This window comes from Brienomyrus brachyistius, chromosome 8 (assembly GCF_023856365.1).
Source record: "Brienomyrus brachyistius isolate T26 chromosome 8, BBRACH_0.4, whole genome shotgun sequence".
Classification (NCBI taxonomy): Eukaryota; Metazoa; Chordata; class Actinopteri; order Osteoglossiformes; family Mormyridae; genus Brienomyrus; species Brienomyrus brachyistius.
In genome coordinates, this window is record NC_064540.1 from 14,584,707 (window position 1) to 14,605,419 (window position 20,713).

General features: G+C 42.8%; 1 protein-coding gene across 2 annotated transcripts; it reads left to right on the forward strand.

The window, feature by feature from the left end:
* The first annotated feature begins 3,001 nt into the window (after window positions 1-3,001).
* nampt2 (nicotinamide phosphoribosyltransferase 2) lies at window positions 3,002-19,511 on the forward strand. Of its 2 annotated transcripts, none has more exons than XM_049023167.1 (11): window positions 3,002-3,490; window positions 10,713-10,848; window positions 11,620-11,723; window positions 11,955-12,083; window positions 12,524-12,682; window positions 16,824-16,954; window positions 17,068-17,293; window positions 17,490-17,609; window positions 17,689-17,829; window positions 18,191-18,316; window positions 18,506-19,511. In XM_049023167.1, the coding sequence occupies exons 1-11, from the start codon at window positions 3,431-3,433 to the stop codon at window positions 18,668-18,670; spliced, it is 1,497 nt and encodes a 498-aa protein (XP_048879124.1). In that variant the 5' UTR covers window positions 3,002-3,430; the 3' UTR covers window positions 18,671-19,511. The 2 variants fall into 2 exon arrangements, with proteins under 2 accessions (XP_048879124.1, XP_048879125.1); XM_049023168.1 differs by lacking the exon at window positions 3,002-3,490 and adding an exon at window positions 4,884-5,209.
* Window positions 19,512-20,713: the final 1,202 nt, after the last annotated feature.

The window sequence follows — 20,713 nt, forward strand, 5'->3', positions numbered from 1 at the left end:
TCAGGGTAGTAGAACCCAAGGCTGTATTATAAGAAGCAGCGTTTGACGGCTATTTTAGCAACGGGAACTGACCAGGGTACTGAATCCAGCTGGTTAAGATATACACTCCACAATTGGATCTATTGGGTTTAATCCATTATTTCATGCTATTAATGTCATTTTACTTCATTTACTTAACTTTATTTTAGTGTAACATAAAACTATAGCCGGTTTCCTCCGGGTACTCCGGTTTTCCCCCACAGTCCAAAAAATGCTGAGGCTAATTGGAGTTGCTAAATTGCTCGTAGGTGTGTGTGTGAGAGTGAATGGTGTGTGGGTGTGCCCCGCGATGGGCTGGCCCCCCATTCAGGGTTGTTCCCTGCCTCGTGCCCATTGCTTCCGGGATAGGCTCCGGACCCCCCGCGACCCAGTAGGATAAGCGGTTTGGAAAATGGATGCATGGATGGATGGATGGATGGATGGATGGATGAAACTATAGCCGATATAGTTTTATTCATGTTATATATATTTCACGTTAGTTGCCTGTGATTTCCCAGCTCTGCCCATTACTTTTGCGCGCAGATCCACAGAATATTCACGCATCCATCATCTATACCGACGTAGGCTGTGAGCCTAGTCCGCCGACTTTTACCTATATTTTTAATGCATGTATCTGATGTATATAAATAACCAATTATTTTGTCTACCAACAAACCGTTTATGCAAAAGGGCAAAGTGCCAGCACTGAACATGCAATGCTAATTCTGCCGATTAATCGCAATTTAGAATCAGGCGACTATAGTTAGTCTACTGCATATTTTGTAATGATCAGAAAAATCTAATATGTTAGAATTGTCCATACGTGTTTGAACCTCCATTGTCACGCAAAACGTACCTCCATAAAGTTCATAAAAGGCAACTGTATATTTGTCAGTTGTAGCACAATGAAATAGTAGAAAAGCCTGTTCTTTTTAGTGACTCATTTGCATTGCATTTCGGAGCCATGCATTTCATCAGCTAAAGTTCTTGAAGTAAGGCTGTATTCATTTAGAAAAGTCCATACATCCATCTTCTCCGAACAGTTATCCAGTACAGACGTGTATTAAAGCCTGGAGTGCACCCTAGACAGCACGGCGCACAAAGCAGAAAGTATCCGATCCATTACTGGGCATCCCCTCACAGACACATGCAGCATATAAACTAAAAGTCTTCCGTTTTGAGACATCAGCTCACCGGGTTGTATTTTTTTCAGCTGCGAGAGCCGCGTGGAGGACCTTAAGTTGCTGGTTTACAACGTAAAATTTCAATTAATTTAGTTTAGTTAAAAACTAAATTAACTAAAAGGTAAAAACAATGGGTACAGCAAGTGTTCGTAGTAAGACGGTCTGCCAAACTTTAGAAACGTGACTCCTCCTTGGATATACTAACCACCGGCAGATGTCACTATAACGCTCGTGAAACGCAGGGGTATCCGTGTTTTTTGTTCAATTCAATTCCTGCTCTGTGTGTATGCCCTCATTGTGTCTCGCAGGGTACTCTGGCTTCCTCCCAGAAGTCCAAAGACATGCAGTTAGTATGGGATTGTGTGGGTGAGCAAGCATGTGCCCGTAACTTACTTGTATCTCGTACATGGTGTGCCTTATATCTCATGATGCCTGCAACAGACACCCATGCAACCATGTCCAGCATAAATGGCTGATCGATGGATGCATGAATAGATGATAATATTGTGATGACTGGCAGACCGGGCCGAATGACAAGGAGGCTTATTTAGGGGAGAACATTACCCTTTTATTGCAATCTGTAAAAGGACAAAAGCAGGCACCCAACGAGTACAGAACCAAATACACAGAGTGGAAACAAAAGATGGTCAAAGGCCAAACCGTAAGGTAACAAACAGTGGGAGATTTATACAAGCTAAGGACACTCGAGGATCAGTCAAGGTTCACATAAGACACAGGCAAGCACAAATGCCACAAGCAGGAACACAAGTATTAACCATAACAACAACAGCAATACAAGGGCTATTTACAATGACATGCACTGGGCTATATACACACGCTGGGCGGGACTAATCCCACCAGAGCTACACTATGTATCTGAGGTTCAAGGTTCAAGGTACTTTATTGTCATCAGCAGCTGTGTACATGTACATAGACAGATGAGACAGCATTTCTCCATGGACAGGAGAAATACAACAAGACACCATACAAAGCAATCCACTTGCAGAGCCTCATTTCAGCAAAACGTTGGTTTATTGATCAGCAAAATAATATAATGTAATACAGTGCAGAAATACACCGGGTACTGAAAGGCAGATCAAATTAAGGGCAGTTCTTTACCCCCCATTATTTTCCAAAAAACCCACCACAACAAGGTGCTGTGTGTGAATTTGCATGTAGAGGGCGACCCCCTGAACTGTGAGGATCCTGAGGCAGTGCATAATAATAATAATAATAATAATAATAATAATAATAATAATAAAAGAAGAAGAAGAACAGAAATATGTGAATGGTGTGTCCTGCAAAGGGTTGGCGCCCCGTCCTGGGTTGTTCCCTGCCTTGCACCCATAGCCTCCAGGATAAGCTCCGGACCCCCGCGACCCTGAATAGGATAAGCGGTTACAGAAAATGGATGGATATTATTATCGTCAAGCTCTGTTTACCTTTGCTTATATTCTCTTGTCTGCTCTTGTATTTTTGCACTTTTCTTGTGAGAACCTAATCATCATGGTGTTTCAACTGGAATATCTCCCCCCTTCCAGTATTTTGTGAGGGATTGTAGATGTATGGGCACTTTTGCGTGTTACTAGACTGGTTGATATGAGGATGAACAACAAGCCTATGTCTTTAACCGCTACACTTCCATATAGCGCACCTAAGAGGATCTAAGATCAAAGCCAGAACTGGTGGCTGAGGATCTCCAGTATTAACGTCAGCAGCTGCGGGAGGGATCACCGTTTCTCCCGTGGAAATGACGTGCTCCGGGCTGCCGGAAGGTTTGTACAGACGCGTGGGTATGTAGGTTTCTGTAACGTGGAAGCAATTTCAGGGACTTCGAAATCAACAAGTTATAAAACAGACTTGGATTCATGCATTTCAGCAGCAGGAAAATGTCAGCCGCGGCTTCTTAGAAAACGAAACTCGCTACTCCTGGAAAATCTCCGCCCATATTTTGACTCTTTCTGGATCAGCTTGACCGTGTATTCTTATGCTTAAAATCATTCATAGAATCGGATTCGATATCATATGTATACATGATAATATGCCTCGAGCTGTCGTAGGTTGCTATGGCACGCCCTGAATTTAGCGCTAGAAATATGTATGGATGGTGCCGCTAACCGAAGGTACTTTGAAGGTTGATAGTCGTAATCTCCACCCACTGCAGTCACGCTTTTGGCTTAGATGCAAGAAATACGCTGGACTTGGTACACGCTGCTGTTGAATGGTAAATGTTTGGAAGCATGGCGGCGCAGGATTTTAATATCCTGCTTGCTAGCGATTCGTACAAGGTAAGGCACGGTGACCGAGGACTTAGTTGCACATGTTGGGACCATAGAAGGTCCTTGACTGGTTTTGTGGCTGCACAGCTCCCAACAAATGGTAGTTGAGCAATTTTACACGGTGCTTTCTACTCGAGAGGGCATGTCCATTCGCAGCAGAGGAGTAGATCCCTCGATATCGGAGATAATCTTGTCTCTTTTTGTTGTTTGTGGATAGTTTTGAGTTTTGCAGAGGTGCCCGGTCGCTGTGGGGCAGCACACAGCCAGTGCATGGCCAAAGCGCCCATCCTGCACTGCTAACTAAGGACAGGACGCTGGGTCACCTCCGGAAAAGGGCTTCTTTCACTTTCGTGGTTTTAACCATGTCCTACGTCCGGTTGGCTGCTCACTGCAACGGGAAATCTTACCGCTGGAGCTGACGGGGTTTCCGTCTAGGGCGACCCCCCCACCCAAACGAGAAAGCCGTGTGACTGATTGCATTAAAATGAGAGTTATGAGGTGCATAATCACCAAGGGGTGGGCATGCCTTTCATATGGGAGCGAAGACTGATTTCCCGCTGCTCACTTGCCTTAATGGATCAGTGCATGGGTTTGTTACAGTGATTGTCACACCGTTTTCATGTTTAGTAGCGCATTCGTGCTTCCCCTAGTCACTTGAAACATTTTAGTTAGTTTTTTTTTATTTCTCATTCTTATGTTTTTTTCCGTAAATATGCAAGGCCCTCTTTTAGGGAGTGTGAGAAATGTGCAGTTGAAGTAGTACATCGTTCCCATGAGACGGGATTCTTGCACACTGGATGTATGTTTTGGCACGAAGGACCAAGATGCATTGAGTTGTGTTGAAAAGTAACCAGTGTTTAAGTATTTTGCAAGACTTTTTCTGTCTGTACATGTGCAGCACATCTTTTGGGCAACTTTTTAAATTATTATTATTATCGGCTTAATCAGTCACCAACTAGGATAACTTTTAATAAATGAATAGTCAGTGTCCAATGTGAGAGGTAGATGTATCCTTAGCAAGTAATGCTGGCGTTTATGTACTACGGTAAAATACCGTATTGGTTCTAATATAAAACGACCCTCCCACTTTTTGGTAACTATTTTAAAGAAAAGATTTGGAATGCCAAATCTTATCTAAAGAAAAAAAAATGTATTTGATAAGAACATACAAGTTAACCAGCAATCACAGCTTAAAAAGCAACCACAGGAAATTAGAGTACATTAAGTGTATTAAACAACAAACGTTCCAAAAAAACAAATGTTATTGGGGGGGTTTACAGAGGAGAGGAGGCCATCCGGCCCACCAAGCTCGTTTGGGTAGATATTAAATAAATTTATTTATCAGAATTCTAATATTCTCCTGTTTGTTAACTCTTAGAATATGACAAACACAAAATGTGTTGATTTTATTTATTTATTTATTTGCTGTTATTTATTTATTTAAACTTTGCTGAGGCATTGTATAGATGCCAGTCTGGAACTACTTAAAATTTGAGACAGCTTACCCTAAAAAGGAAGCAATTGCGCTTTGTGGCAGCAGAGGGAAGAAACAGCTGTAGAAGACCCTTGGTCTTCTGAATACAGTAGCTCTAAAAGTATTTTGCAATATTTTTCAGACTTTACAGGTACATTATTGGAGTGACTGACTGGAAGTGACTGGTTGCCCCAAAATTGAAGCAGTGTGCTTAGTGATGACAAAAAAGGGTGGCGTCAGACCCTGATACCATGGTAACTCAAAAATTATTTGTTCGATTTTTGCCTAACTTTACAGGCACATTATATGGGTAATGATTTGCACCTGTTCAAACCTGTTCAGTTTGCACTAAAACTGAAGCTTGGCTTAGTAACACCGAAAATAAGGATAATAAGGATAAATAAACAGCATCACTCTATTTGTTATTGATGCTCTGTTTCTTCTATTTGATCTTTGATTGATCTTATTGCCACTTCCGAAAAACATTATATTGATGAAAATCTACACTCGAAAATGTACAGTTGACCAGACCCAAAGTCGCTTGAGAATTGGAAAATGAACTGCAATAGCAAAGGGCAGCCAAAGGCACACATGGAGCCCGCAGCCGCCAACTGGTGAGCACAGCCATCTGGTACCTAAACTAGTTCTGTGGATCTTTTTGCAGACTCCCCAGGAACATTGTACAGGTTAGTGATTCTAAAGCTCTGGGGTTTGAGATGATTTTCTGAATATTATATACCAAATTTTATGTTGGTATACAATATCTCCCCCAACTCTGCTAAATTTACTATATGGGAATTTAATAGTGTCACTTCGCCATAGTCCAGGCCAGCCTAGTCAGTGTTGACACATCAAAGAACAGATCTGGTGAACATCATTACATTAAAAGTCACACGCAGTGCACCAGGGCTTCCGGATCAATGGCTCGACTGTGCACTCAGACCCCAAGGTTTGCCGGTTATCCACTGTCACCAGCTTAATTGTCCGATATAGTCGATTACTGATATCGTCAAACCACCCAGTCCACTGCGTCTGTTGCAGTTCTTACAGTTATGTCGTGGAAAATTTTGGTCCTAATGCAAAAGAGAAAGTACAATGTAAATATTTAGATATATAAATAAAACAAATGACATTTTGAGATATGGACTTCAAGACACACACTAAGAAGTACAGGTGAACACCTGATTGGAGGGGAAGGATTGTGTGGATTGGCATGAAATGCCGATGTGCCGTAAATGAATAGCTGTAGTTTCAGACATACATGTCACAACAAGGGCCCAGAGCGTATGGGTAACACATTTATTGCTTTGTTTTTCAGGTGATCTGCCTGTATTTCTAGAAATTCTAGAAATTTCTAGAAATAGTGGGGGTGGGGGTGGGAGGAGTTAGGGTTAGATGGGCGGAGCAGGGTGACCGAGTTGTGTGACAGGCCCCTTACAGTCTAACTGCTTTATTCGATTAATTAATTAATTCTTAAAGAATTACTTCTTGTACTGCCTATGACTTTTGTACAGTACAGTACTGTACTAACACTTTTATACAGCACTAGTGCCAGGATTGTTTAAATTGTGCCATGAATTTTCTGCAGTTCTTGAGCCTGCCAGAGTAGCTACCGCTAAGCTGTTAGCATTATGGGCCTGCTCTGGCTGCTCTTGCATACAGAAGCGCATGGCAGAAATCAGTGTGCTCAGCACCTGTCAGGCCCTGCTGCATCCACACTGCGGACTTCTGAGGCGAGTGCTAGCATGTCCGTGTGGAAGCCACTCAGCTGTTGGTTAGTGGTCTCCATGTAAGCCCTGCAGCTGTGACACAGCCTCTAGTCACATGATGCCCTCTGCCAGTATTTCCTGCTGAAGGGAGAATGAATGGAACTTGTCCTCTCACATGACATGGGACCCGGGGGCCTCAGAGCAGCAGAGTCCTTAGTAGGAACAGGACAAGTTTACAATGCAGCTCATCTAAAACAAAAGCATAAACGGCTTGATTACGGGAGAAACTAGTGATAATGTTAAAGGGTTGCAAAATTGTGTTGTAGTATTGTGGGTTAGTGCTGTTCGTATTTCAGGTTGTTGAGGAATCGCAAATGTCATCTTTGCTGGCCTTGACAATGACTCCCATTGTGCAAGGTTTAACCTTATTTGAAATTCAGTTAATTTGCCCTAAATATTGCACCTTGCCCAAACTAAATGGCCGATTTGGTTCTGTTCATGGTGTTCATAGACGGACCACAGCAGACTTTTTTTTGTTTCGCTCATTACTTCATTTATGGGTATGCACCGGCGAGTTTATATATATATATATATTTTTTGCGAACGACAACCTGGTTCTTCTCTGTTTCTCATTAATGAAGGGCTTTATAGGACTTCAGTCCTGCTTCTTAGGAGCCTGATACAAACTGTCCTAGCAGTGCACTTCACACCTGCACTTAATGCTTCTCATTCCTTCTGAAGGTCACTTGATGTCATTCTCCGATTCAGGAGAAACTGTCAGATAAAATAACGATCATCTCTGGCATAAGAAAGTCGCTTCTGTCCTTTACCTGGCTGATTTTGGTGCACTGCCGGCTTAGAAATTTCGAACCATGAAGCATCCTGCTACTGAGCGTAACCTTGTGCCAGCAGAACCAGGATTAAACCAGGATGTAAAAATGCAGATTTGTTTAAAAATGTAGAGTGGTCTCTTAAGTTTTTCCACTGCTGCATTATCGGGCTGTACTATGTGCAATATTAATACCACCATCGCATGTTGTGCACGTGCAATTCTTACATCACTAGTCAGATTAACATCAGGTATTTCCTAATTTCAGTTCCGTAAACGGACATAATAGTGCAGGGAGTTTTGGTTTAGCTGAAACATTTTTACTCTGTCATAGGAAAAAAAAATTATCAAGTTTTGCAATTTTAATTTTCTTTTCAAGATTATCTAGTATGTGTTTAAAAATCGGTTTAAAGTTTACCGCCGCTGCTTCTGCATGAGCGCTGCATGTGCTCTCCGAGACGATCATGAACATCTTCATCCTTGCTGTTTAAATCACCCCTAGATGGGTTTGTGAGAAATTTATCTATGTACCATAAAATCACATTGCAATACCATGCTGTCCAAGTATATTATAAAAAATATTTTTTTATGCTGTCCTGATCTCTGCTTCTTCCGACCAGATTAAAAGCTTCTCACTTCATTTGTCCACACATCCATTATTATTATTATTATTATTATTATTATTATTATTGTCACACTTCGCCGGGATCAATGGGTGAGCGTGCAGGTAGGCGAGCGAGCAAGAACCGGCAAGCAGGCAAAGTACGGGAAAAACGGGGTTTAATTGTGAGACGGGGACGGACAAGGGAAACCGGGGAGACCAGGACTTAAATACACAGGACTAATCAAAGTAACTAGACACAGCTGGGTACAATCGGGAACGAACACTAGGGTAATCAGGGGGGCGTGGCACACACTAGGAGCGGAAGGGCCGGGCATCACTATATATATATATATACATATATATATGTGTGTGTGTGTGTATGTATATATATATATATATATATATATATATATATATATATATATATATATATATATATATATATATATATATATATATATATATATATGTGTATATATGTATATGTGTGTGTATATATGTATATGTGTGTGTATATATGTATATGTGTGTGTATATATGTATATGTGTGTGTATATATGTATATGTGTGTATGTATGTATATGTGTGTATATGTATATGTGTGTATGTGTATGTATGTGTGTGTGTATGTGTATGTATGTGTGTGTGTATGTGTATGTATATGTGTGTATGTGTATGTATATGTGTGTATGTGTATGTATATGTGTGTATGTGTATGTATATATATGTGTATGTATATATATATGTGTGTGTATATATATATGTGTGTGTATATATATATGTGTGTGTATATATATATATGTGTATGTATATATATATATGTGTATGTATATATGTGTGTATGTATATATATATATATATATGTGTATGTATGTGTATATATATATATGTATATATATATGTGTATATGTGTATATATATGTGTATATGTGTATATGTATGTGTATATGTATGTGTATATATATATGTATATGTGTATATGTGTATATATATATAATATGTGTGTGTGTGTGTATATATATATATGTGTGTGTATATATATATGTGTGTGTGTGTATATATATATATGTGTGTGTATATATATATATGTGTGTGTATATATATGTGTGTGTATATATATGTGTATGTGTGTGTATGTATGTGTGTGTGTGTGTATGTATATATATATATATATATATATATATATATATATATATATATATGTGTGTATGTATATATATATGTGTATATGTGTATATATGTGTGTGTGTATATGTGTATATATGTATGTGTGTATATATATAAAACAAATGTTTATCATTTTCTGAGTTTGCAACTGTTGTCAAAATGGCGGCTGTATTGCGTTTCGTCGGCAGGCTATTTGCATGACCGTTTCATTTCAAATCCCTGCCGGCACTTTTGGTACTGGAACTTAGACAAAATCAAGAACATATCAAGCAGAAAAAGACATATGGCACCAATAAACAAAAACAAATCTGATACAGAAATGAAAATAGAAAAATTAAAAAATAAATGCATAAATAGTATATATTCAAGGATTGAAAAATTTAATGTGGGTTTCAGAGTGAAATCTCATACCTGGCTGTTTCCCGACTGTGAGTGCAGGGGATTGTGGGTAGCCGACCGTGTATACACCTGTGGCTGTTTCCCGACTGTGAGTGCAGAGGATTGTGGGTAGCCGACCGTGTATACACCTGTGGCTGTTTCCCGACTGTGAGTGCAGAGGATTGTGGGTAACCGACCGTGTATACACCTGTGGCTGTTTCCCGACTGTGAGTGCAGAGGATTGTGGGTAACCGACCGTGTATACACCTGTGGCTGTTTCCCGACTGTGAGTGCGGGGGATTGTGGGTAGCTAGAGGTGTCCTGGCCTGCTTGGTATTGTCCTTAAATGTACCTTTAACAGGTGGAGGGGTTGTTAGCTGGAGGCAAATGTCTGTGATGCTCGTTGTCAGTAGATCTGAGGAAAACGTACTAATCACAGAAACCTCCTGGTACATGGTGTGTAGATCTGCAAACCTCATGACATGGATTTTAAACCTAATGACTTCAAGTATGCTATGAAAGTGCATATAACCTCGGTGCGTATTACATAATTACTGTACCTTTTTGCTTGACAAGTTGTTCAGAAGAAGATTTTGTGTTTTGAGTGGCTCATATTGCCCAAACGCCGCCTTTCGTAGTTTCTCGTGTCGTTCTGCGGTGGAAGCTGTATGGTCATATTTTATGGTTACCACCAGAGACGGCATCCTTAGCTGCCGGTGCTCTTCAGCCCTGCAGTCATTTCATGCTTAGTTTTGGGCTGATGGGAGCTGCTTCCGATCATAACTGCGATGTGGCTGGGATGTGGGATGTGGCTGGGATGTGGGATGTGGGATGTGGCTGTGCACCATCACATTGTTTTTCCTGCTCAAATTACTTTCACGTCAGCTGTAAAATAACCGTTTTACTGTCTCTGCTGTGAATTCAAAATGGATTTTATTATAAATGCTTACAATAAAAAGGCCGGCTTAGATGGAAGATATGCTTTTGAATAAGGAGGCTCTTGAGAGAGTCATTAAGCTGGTATTGCCCCTCTCCCTTTCATCACAAACACAGCCTTCGTTCTGTTTCAGATAACACACTACAAGCAGTACCCCCCTGACATCAGCAAGGTCTACTCGTACTTCGAGTGCCGGAGCCGCAATGAGGGCCACTTCAATGAAGTTGTGTTTTTTGGACTGCAATACCTGCTGAAGAAATACTTGGCAGGTAGGCTTGCTTGGATGTAAAGCGTGTGTACTGGGGCCCGGTCTGGTACGCCTCTTCCGGCCCGGTCTGGTACGCCTCTTCCAGAAACACCAGGCTAATTTTGCAGGCTAATTTTGTGTCTGTGATCAAAAGTCAGAAATCTGCATGGCAAATATTATCATATTTTTCTTATCCACAAAAAAGTGCAGAACTGTTGATTTTTAGCTGATGTTCAGAGCTTTTATATTTGCCTGCTTTCCCATGCAGCTGTTAGAAAGAGAATCTTGAGTCATAAAATAAACCCATAATACTTACTACAAATGGGAAAAAGTCATAGAGCAGGTTTTTTTCCCCATTAAATGAAAGGCAGGTCCTGCTGTTACCTGAGGACTTGCTCATTAACCTGACTGTGTATTTCGAACAGACCTATGGAAAGACACCAGAACTTTGTCAGCTGCACCAAGAGGCCATTTTCCCTGATGATGTGCCCAATAAGTCCCGTAATGACCCACTGATTCAGCGCCATTGGCCCCACCCACTTTGATAGCCCCCACATCCCCCCTGGGGTCTGGTTCTGTGTGTGTTTTTGCTTAGTCCAGCCCATCTGTGGTATGTGAGGGCTCGGCATGTGCATGTCGATTTTGTTTTTTAAGATACAATAGGAGGCTGGTCAGCTACTCTCATGCCAAATGCCATTACTGTGTTGGTGTCACTTGTGGCTTGTTGGCTTGTCCTGATACCATGCAAACAAACATACTCCCCCCCCCCCCCACCCATCCACCCAAAAAACAGGGCCTGTCGTCACAGAAGATAAGATTCAAGAGGCAAAAATCTTCTATCAGCTGCATTTCAGACAGCCAGTCTTTGATGAAGAGGGTTGGAGGAAGATCTTGGAGGTAAACGTCATACTAGGAATTTATTACGAATTGCAGGTTTCCTAGTTATTAAACACATACACAAATCCTTCTTATTACCAGAAAACAGACGTACTCGTTTATTGATCATCAGCTTTTTTCATTCTTTTTTTTTTTTTTTTTTTTAAAGTAACAGGCAGTTTAGGTGAATCTGGTCAGAGGTTTTTCCCAGAGAAGTTACTGAAGGGTATCCTGGGTCATTGTCTCCATCAGAAACACAATGGCCGTCTTCCCATCTGCATCAAGGCGGTTCCCGAGGGGAAGGTCATTCCACGGGGGAACGTCCTCTTCACTGTTGAAAACACGGACCCGGATTTTTATTGGCTCACAAACTACATAGAGGTTAATGATTTCAATGATGCCCTCACAACCTTGCCAGATGTTGGTTTGTTTGCTCCCATTGGAAGGTATAAGTGTCAGATGGAGAAACTTATGGTTTCTTTACACAGATTGCTTCTATTGAATTGGTTGACGTAGAGGTTTTCAACCTACTGTGTGTACACCAATTGTAGGGGGTCCACAGTGACACAGGATGGCCTGCATAGAAGTAGGATGTATAGCTCTATGATGCATTGATGTGTGGAGCTACCTTTATGTCGGCTATGCTGTGTATCGAGGATGGACAACATGTCAGAGACCTGGAATGACATACGAAAACATCCATGTCAAGCAAATGTTGCTAGTAAACTGCCTGGTTCTGATTTGCCTTCCTTCACAAGCACGGGTCTGCAGCACCCGGAAGTCCAGCTCATGCCACAATTCTGTTTGCTCTCCTGCCACAGACCATGCTGGTGCAGATGTGGTACCCTATCACTGTGGCCACCATCTCCCGAGAGTTTAAGAAGATCCTGGCGAAGCATCTGAAGGCCACTTCGGGAAGCTTGGAGGGACTGGACTTCAAGATGCATGACTTTGGCTACCGAGGAGTCTCGTCACAAGAGGTGAGGGAGGCCTGTAAGGCCCCAGCGCTGCCCCCACTCTCATTTCTCAGCAGGACCCACCTGTTCGGCAGTCTGATGTGCTTCATGTCTGCAGGCAATGACTAATGTCAGCTCTAACTGGCCTCTTACCATATACATTTTTTCATAAAATACCATTCTGTCAGGAAATTTCGTATTGGTTCTACAGAACAAAACAGGATTGCAGTTGGTGGTTTGGGCCAAAAGGAGGCTGGGCTGAAGCTTTTGGGTGATTTGGGAGTTGGGGGGGGGGGGGGTGTTTACAGATGCTGAGTTCTGATGGATTTCATGCCATTTCCCTGTGCACCTTTTGTTATATAAGAAGCCTCTTAACATTTACAAAATTCATTACTGAAATAAAACTGATTTCAATCTTAATTATGGAATTAAATGCGTGTTTTGCTCTGCGGAGACTTGAAACATTCTGGAATGTTCTCCTTGTCATATACACGGTTATACCCAGTACAGTGTTCAATGAAATGCATAGCTGGCTAACTCCAGACTGCAAACAGGTGATATGAGTGCATAGAGACATAAATATAAAGGGGGCACGAGTGCATAGAGACATAAATATAAAGGGGACACGAGTGCATAGAGACATAAATATAAAGGGGACACGAGTGCATAGAGACATCAGACACAAACCATGTACAGTAAAACCTTGGAGCTTGAGCACCTCTTAACTTGACCCACACTAACATTGAACAGGTTTGTTGATTTTTTTTTTTTTTTTTTTTTTTTTTTTTTTTTTTTTTGTAATATTACCTTGACCAAAATCTTAGAACTCACTTGTTCCTGCTAAAACTCATATGGATCAATACGTGTTCAACTCTACCAATGCAAACCTTGAACGGGTCTGTCAAGAAAAATCGGGCCGCAAATCAGCCAAAAATTCGGAACATGACAAAACGAAACAGACCTGTTAAAATGTGTACGGATCGAGAGGTGTGTCTGGTGGGCCGACACACAGGCAAGCAGACCTACAATACTGGGATACTGATACCTATGAGTCGCTCCCAGTCTCGCGGTGCCTCTCAGCCGAGTTTGATGTGTGAAAGCTGTGTTCCTGTGTTCGGGCTGAAGTTTTTTGTGCTTTATCTACAGTACATTTAGCGACACAGTAATCATGGCCCCCAAGAAAGTAAGCAGTGATAGCAGCAACCCAAAGAGGAAAGTAGTGAGAGTGACTGAAGAACATAAAAAAATTACAGCAAGACTGGTGCACGTGTGTCTGTTGTCACTTCAGAGTGTGGGATTGTCGATTATTTCGTGTTTATTGCTTTTGTATCTGTGCTTTTCATGTGTGTATTAGGTTTATGTTTACTGTTAATGCTTTTTGTCTTTAATTAGATAGGTACAATTTTAAATTGGGGGTCTGGAACAGAATAAATTCATTTGCATTATTTCTTATGGGGAAATTTCACTTTAAAATCGCAACTTGACAAGCCTTCTGGGCCGAATTAAGTTTGTGTTCCAAGGTACCACTTCATCTATTCATGTATCTTTTATGATTCTGTAATCATCTGGAGTTGATGATCGTAGGTAAGGCACCATACTTACAGCAGATTCGCCTGTTATTGTTGCTTCACTCTATTTAAATTCAACAAATTTCCAAAAAAGTTTTTGCGTTTTGATTTTGATGAAATATAGCATGTGAATTACACCTTCCAGAGCTCTCAAAAGTTTTTATTTATTTAAACGAAAAACATCCCTTTGAAATATAGCTCCTTTTTGGTGGCAGTGGTCACAAAAAATTATTCTTAAAGTTTTCTTATGAGATTTAACTTTGACTATTACAGCTTAATGCTGCTGTTGCTTGTTGGAAATGTCTGAAAATAAGTATTTTCATGATATAACAAAATTTAACAATGCATTCCTTTTAAAGGTCACTTGAGGTTATCCTCTGATTTACAAGGCACTGTTGGATAAGTTGGCATCTCTGGAATTAGAAAGTCACTTCCGCCCTTTAGCTTAATGGTTTCTGGTCGTTGCCAGTGTCTGCTGCTTCACTTTGTTCTTGTGTACTGCTGTCTTAGAAGCTTTGAGCCTGGAAGCAACCTGCTGCTCAGTGTAGCCTTCTGCCACCAGAACCAGGATTAAACCAGGATTTAAGAAGGCAGATTTAAAGAATATATATATATATATATATATATATATATATATATATATATATATATATATATATATATATATATATATATATATATATATATATATATATATTAATTTTTTCCAGCGCGGTATGCTTTTACATCCTCTTGGAAGGTGCTGTATGAGGTCTGGCCATCTGCCACACTGTAAGCAAAGCACTAGTGTGTATTTATGACTTATTAATGCTGAGTTCTGTTTTTCCATTCTGTCCTCCTTGGGCCAGCCTTTCAGCTCGTTATGATATTTGGAAAATGTATCCCATTTAAATGACATGAGCAGAAAAATGTAAAGGTTAACTGATATGACTCTGTGTTCCGATTTCCAGGTCGATCAGTTACATTTGCTCATGTGGCAGATTCAATTGATGCAATCAAGAAAGCAGCATCAGCCATCCTCTGGGACAATTGGGGGTTTAAGTAGCTCAGGGCACAACGGTGAGATTCCCTCTGCTGACTGCGGCATCTGAACCACCGACCTTCCGGTCGTGTTCCGCAGAGCCACACACTGCCCCGGTCATGCGGCTCGTATTTCCCCGTCCGGCATCGCATGCTGTCTCGTTTCACACTTCAGCTCTGGGTCAAGATCTCGATCGGTTTAGGACATGCATCTCCATCTCCCAGGCTCTGCTGCGATCCCTTTGCCCTGTGTCACAGCTAAACTGGCCCAGACCTTCTCACACCTTCCTGTTAGTAGTTGGGTGGAATGTGCAGCGTTTGGGTACCGGACGGTCACGGTTTTACTTTGAGGCCCCCTGGGCATGGACAGAGCAGCAAAGCGTGACACGGCCTGTTGCTGGCTCCTGGTTTATATTTACCGTATTGTCTTAATCTCTCTGAGGGCCGCGCTGGGACTTTGGCTGCCATGACGGCATGTCGTCGCCATCTCTTGCTGATAAGCTCCTGGCCAGAAGACAGAGAGCACCTTCTGCTGGTGAAGGCCAAGGAGAATAAGCCCTGTTCCCTCTGTTTTGCAGTGGCTGCTTGTTGCTTTAACGTTAACTGGAAGTAGGCCTCTTCCGTGTCACTGTCCCTGCGGTGTGTGATAATGCAGGCCTCTGGCGAGTACCTCCCACTAAATGGGAAGGGGTGGAACTTTTAAACCAGCATAAGTGTATCCTCACTGCTGGGAAAGACTTCATGCTGTCACCTTTCCAGCACTCTGTAATCGTTAGATGTGCAATAATCTCACAAGAAGAACTGTTTGAGTTCTTTTATAGCGATGATTTTAGGAATAGTGATGTACCTCATCTATGTGGCAGTATGTTTGGGGGGCATAAAGTGTAGCTGACCTTTGTGATGAGGAACGTAGCCTAGAAAGGGACATTTTGTCACCTCAGAATTAATCGTTCTTAAAAAATGGTGCAATTGAAATTTAATACAGTTTAAAATGCTGAAATACTCCTGAGTCCTGGTTTCTCTACGAACAAAAAGCATTAGAGCCTAGTGCCTGTGACTCTTTATTAAAAATGTTGAATTTTAATCTGCGTTTAGTAGAGGAATAAAAATTTTGTTCACAGTAATGGACAATTTAATTTATAAGCAGTGCTTGTCTTTGATTGTGGGCCTTTCTCTTCACAGCAGACTGACTCGTCAGTGATTTGCTTGCTCTGGGGGGGTGATTTTTGGAGTCCTGCCAGCTTCCAAGTGTGTGATGCCGGGATATAAGCAGGGGGACGAGGGGATGGGTCTCCCCAAAAATCAGTACCCCCCCCAACTGCACCTTAAGCAGTGTTTAACATTTTAAATGATGGAATCGTACTTATATTAAAATCTTTCTCACTTTGCATCCTCACCACAAGACCATTGCATCTGTGCCTATTGTGGTGTCATGATATACATCACACCCCCCACCCACTGCCGAGGCTAATTCCCCCCCAACGTCAGACTCCCTCTGACACCACTGCCTGCAGGGTAGATGACCCGTTGGATCCCCAGTCCCGGTTCTGGCTCAGTGAGCCTTTCTTTCTTCACAGTCGGCAGCTCTGGGTGGTGCCGCCCACCTGGTCAACTTCTGCAGCACAGATACGGTGGCAGGAATCCAGATGGTCCGGCGCTATTACGACTGTGCCATGGCCGGCTTCTCCATCCCCGCTGCAGAGCACAGGTGTGGGCCGGCCTCAGGGCGCAGGGCCTCAGAAAGCAGTATGGCGTTGTGCTTTTTGTTGACTGTAAAGTTGCTTGTGCTCCCCTGTGGATGTCCCCAAAATGGCCTCTCAGCACCATCATCTCCTGGGGCAAGAACCGGGAGAAGGAGGCCTTCGAGAGCCTGCTGGACCAGTTCCCGTCGGGGCCCGTGTCCGTGGTCAGCGACAGCTACGATATCTTCAATGCCTGCAAGCGTATCTGGGGGGATGAACTGAAGGAGCGAGTTATGGAGCGCAGCGCCGACTCAACACTAGTCATCCGGCCGGACTCGGGAGACGTGGCTGAGACCCTCCTCCAGGTGAGGCGGGGGCCACAGGGGGGGCATGTTCCTCAGTCGCTGCTCTATCAGGGATTGGCTCCATTTTTTTCATTTTGTTACATTTTTGTCCCGATGTGTTTGGAGAAATTTAGCTCCCAACAGAATTTGGCTGCAACTCTGAACGCTGAAGCAACTCGTCCACCCCTCTCAAAACGCCCTTCTCCCACGTACCCAGGTCATAAAAATCTTGGAGGACTGCTTTGGAAGCTCTTTGAACTCCATGGGCTACAAGCTGCTCCCATCCTGCCTGCGCATCATCCAGGGAGATGGGATCGACCTTGGCTCTGTGGACGAGGTCAGGAATGCACGCAGGCTGGGTGCAGAGACCCAGGTGGGAGAGACCCACGCTGAACTGACTTTCTCCCCATCTGTAGATCCTGAAGAAGCTGAGAGACAAGGGCTGGAGTGCGGAGAATGTCTTCTTCGGCTGTGGCAGCGCCCTGCTGCAGAAGATCAACCGGGACACGCTCAACTGTGTCTTCAAGTGCAGCTACGTGGAGACCAACGGGCGAGGGGTCTGACCACAGCTGCCCGCTGCACGCATCCTCGCTGTCATCCCACACAATGTCATGTCATACTTAGCTAGCCAGTAGCAAGTGGCCTTGCCTTTGTGGTTAATAGGCAAAGCTCAAGACTGTTTCCCCATGTCTGTGCTCCCTGGGATGAGATCCAGATACTGGTTGTAGAAGATGGGCTGGTGGAATGGTCTAAAATCCACTATCTTCTCAGGCCATTTTCCACATGGTGCTGTTGTAATAAGGGGATTCATTAGAGCCTTTGAAGGTCTTAATCAAAAGTCAGCACTGACCACATCCACGAGCCGAGCTCATCTGCTGACCGGCTGGCTAATCTCCACCCCCTTTTCCTTGCTCCCAGATGGACGTGTGGAAGCAGCCGGTCACCGACCCATCCAAAGGCTCCAAGAGAGGTCGCCTGTCGCTCAGGAGAAACTCGGGTGGCTTTATTGAGACTGTGGAGCGAGGTGCTGGCAAACCGGAGGAGGTGAGCACCTTCAGCTTCAGAACGTCAGCCTGTTTTCTCGGTGCTTGGGTGGTGCCCGTTTCTCTGGAGTTCTACGCTGCTTTTTCTGCTTAGTAATAATTTGATTTCCGCTTGAATGAAAGAGGAACTGTGGTAAGACTTTGTTTCCCCAATCAAGTCCTCATGGGCATTTTCTTGCGTCCCCCGTAGGACCTGCTGGTGACCGTGTTTGAGAATGGCTCCATCCTGCAGGAATACACGCTGGAGGAGATCCGCAAGAATGCCCAGCTCTGGCAGGAAGACATTACCCCATGCCAGCACAACGAAGATGACCTGCAGGCGGAGCAACAGCACATCATGAATGCAGTGCACTGATCCACCTGCAGGATGAGCTCAACACACTGCCAGTGACCAATGAGTGCCCTCAAATTAGCTCTTCTAAATCATTTGTAATCTTTTTTTTTTTTTTTAAGTAGGAAAATATCCAGTTTTTTTTCCTATGCCATGCCTGCGCTAGGAAAAGAACCTAGCAAACACATGCTGCCATGGATGTTGTCAAGAAATGTGTTAGAAATGAGGTTTCACAGGGTGAGGGCTGATGTTTTCAGGACTGAAACCAATTAAGATTCAAATTCTGTATGTTTTTTTTTTTATAAATGACTTCTCAGTAAAGATATATTAGATGAAAGCTGTCTAAGCCTTAAAGCAACATTTTAAAAATGGAGGGGGGAGGGTGTGTGTGCTTGTGTGTGTGTGTGTGTGTGAGAGAGTGTGTTTTTAATGATGACAATGAGGGTGAAGACTGCCTCCCAGTGGCGGTCTTCAGAGTGTGTTTAGACCACGCAAAGTGGCGTTTTGTCAGGACCGATTTGGAAACTTCTGGGGTGTGACTTTCCCATCTTAGAGCTTCAAACCTCAGATGAATTTAATTTAAAAAAATGCTGTCAGCTAAAGCCAGTCACATTAATTGACCTGATTTGTGCTGATTGACCTGTAAACTGTCTGCACACTGAACGCGTGTCTTGGGTGGAGTGCATGTAGATGTCTTCTAACACTTTGGTTTTTAAAGAAGTTCCATTTGTTGTTAACCTTGAAGCTGGATGAAGGTCATGTTCTCAACTCTACCTCTTATTAATTATTATTAATCTTGTTGTTTTAAATGCAATCTAACAATGTACATGAAAAGATCAAAACAATAAAATCGTATTAAATTGTGTACTTTCCTCAATTGATCCGTAGCTATTTTAGTATTCTATTGAAAATTTGTGTACATATACTCACTAGCGGGGGTGGCATGGTGGTGCAGTGGTTAGCACCTCTGCGACCTGGGTTCGTGTTTAGAGTTCCAATGTGTGTGGAGTTTGCATGTTCTCCACGTGTCGTCGTGGGGTTTCCTCTGGGTACTCCGGTTTCCCCCCACAGTCCAAAAACATGCTGAGGCTAATTGGAGTCGCCAAATTGTCCGTACGTGAGCATGTGTAAGTGAACGGTGTGTGTGTGAGTGTGCCTCGCGATGGGCTGGTGCCCCGTCCTGGGTTGTTCCGTTCCATTCCAGGCTCCGGACCCTCCGCAATGCTGAATAGGAAAAGTGGTTTCAGAAGATGTATGGATACTCGCGAGCAAGTGTAAGTATAGCATTTCTGGTTTTACAAAAAGACATTTTTGTCTCTTGTGTCGCTAGCTTTTCTATGTCTTTCAAAAATACAATTTTGTATTACAGCTGTGTATTGGTAATTTATTCCTGTCAGTTTGTAAATAGTCATCTTGACCGAAACGAATTGTCTGGAAAGTGCCCAGGGTTTAATCTACGTGGCGTCTGAGCTTCAGTGAGCCCTCAGTGATTGGCTGCCTTAAACACAGACGTGCCCTTTGGTCACCCTGGCTTCTTAGCCGCCAGAGCTGCGTCTTAGCTGGACGCTGATGTGGTATGCAGTGTTGGTAAGGTACCCATGTATGCTACTGATTTGCTTGGGATCTCTACTCTTCTATCACTTTCTTACGTGAAATACTTTTTTTGAATGTTTTATTTAGAAGCTTTGGGATTTAGTGCCTGAATTTATTGCTTTTGAGAACAAAGAGCAGGGATTGTTTGTTCAGTCACAGAGTACTTCTGCTTAAGTAGCTTGACAAGCTATGGCAAACGATTGAATTCTAGTGCTGCTTTTTGTCATTCGGCGCTTTATTCTCTTGGTTCTGCAAATATGCTGCTGCCGTTTTTATAATGGACTCGTCATTATCATTATTAGTTGCTGTCAAGTCGATCTTGGTTCTGGATGACCAGACATTCTTCCAGAACTTACTTTCCTCTGTCGTATTGTAATCACTCCCTATACCTTTGCATGGCAAAGCCATACATTAGTGATCAGCGAAACACAGCAGGCTGCCTCTTCAGATCATCCTTCCTGCATTTCGCTCTGA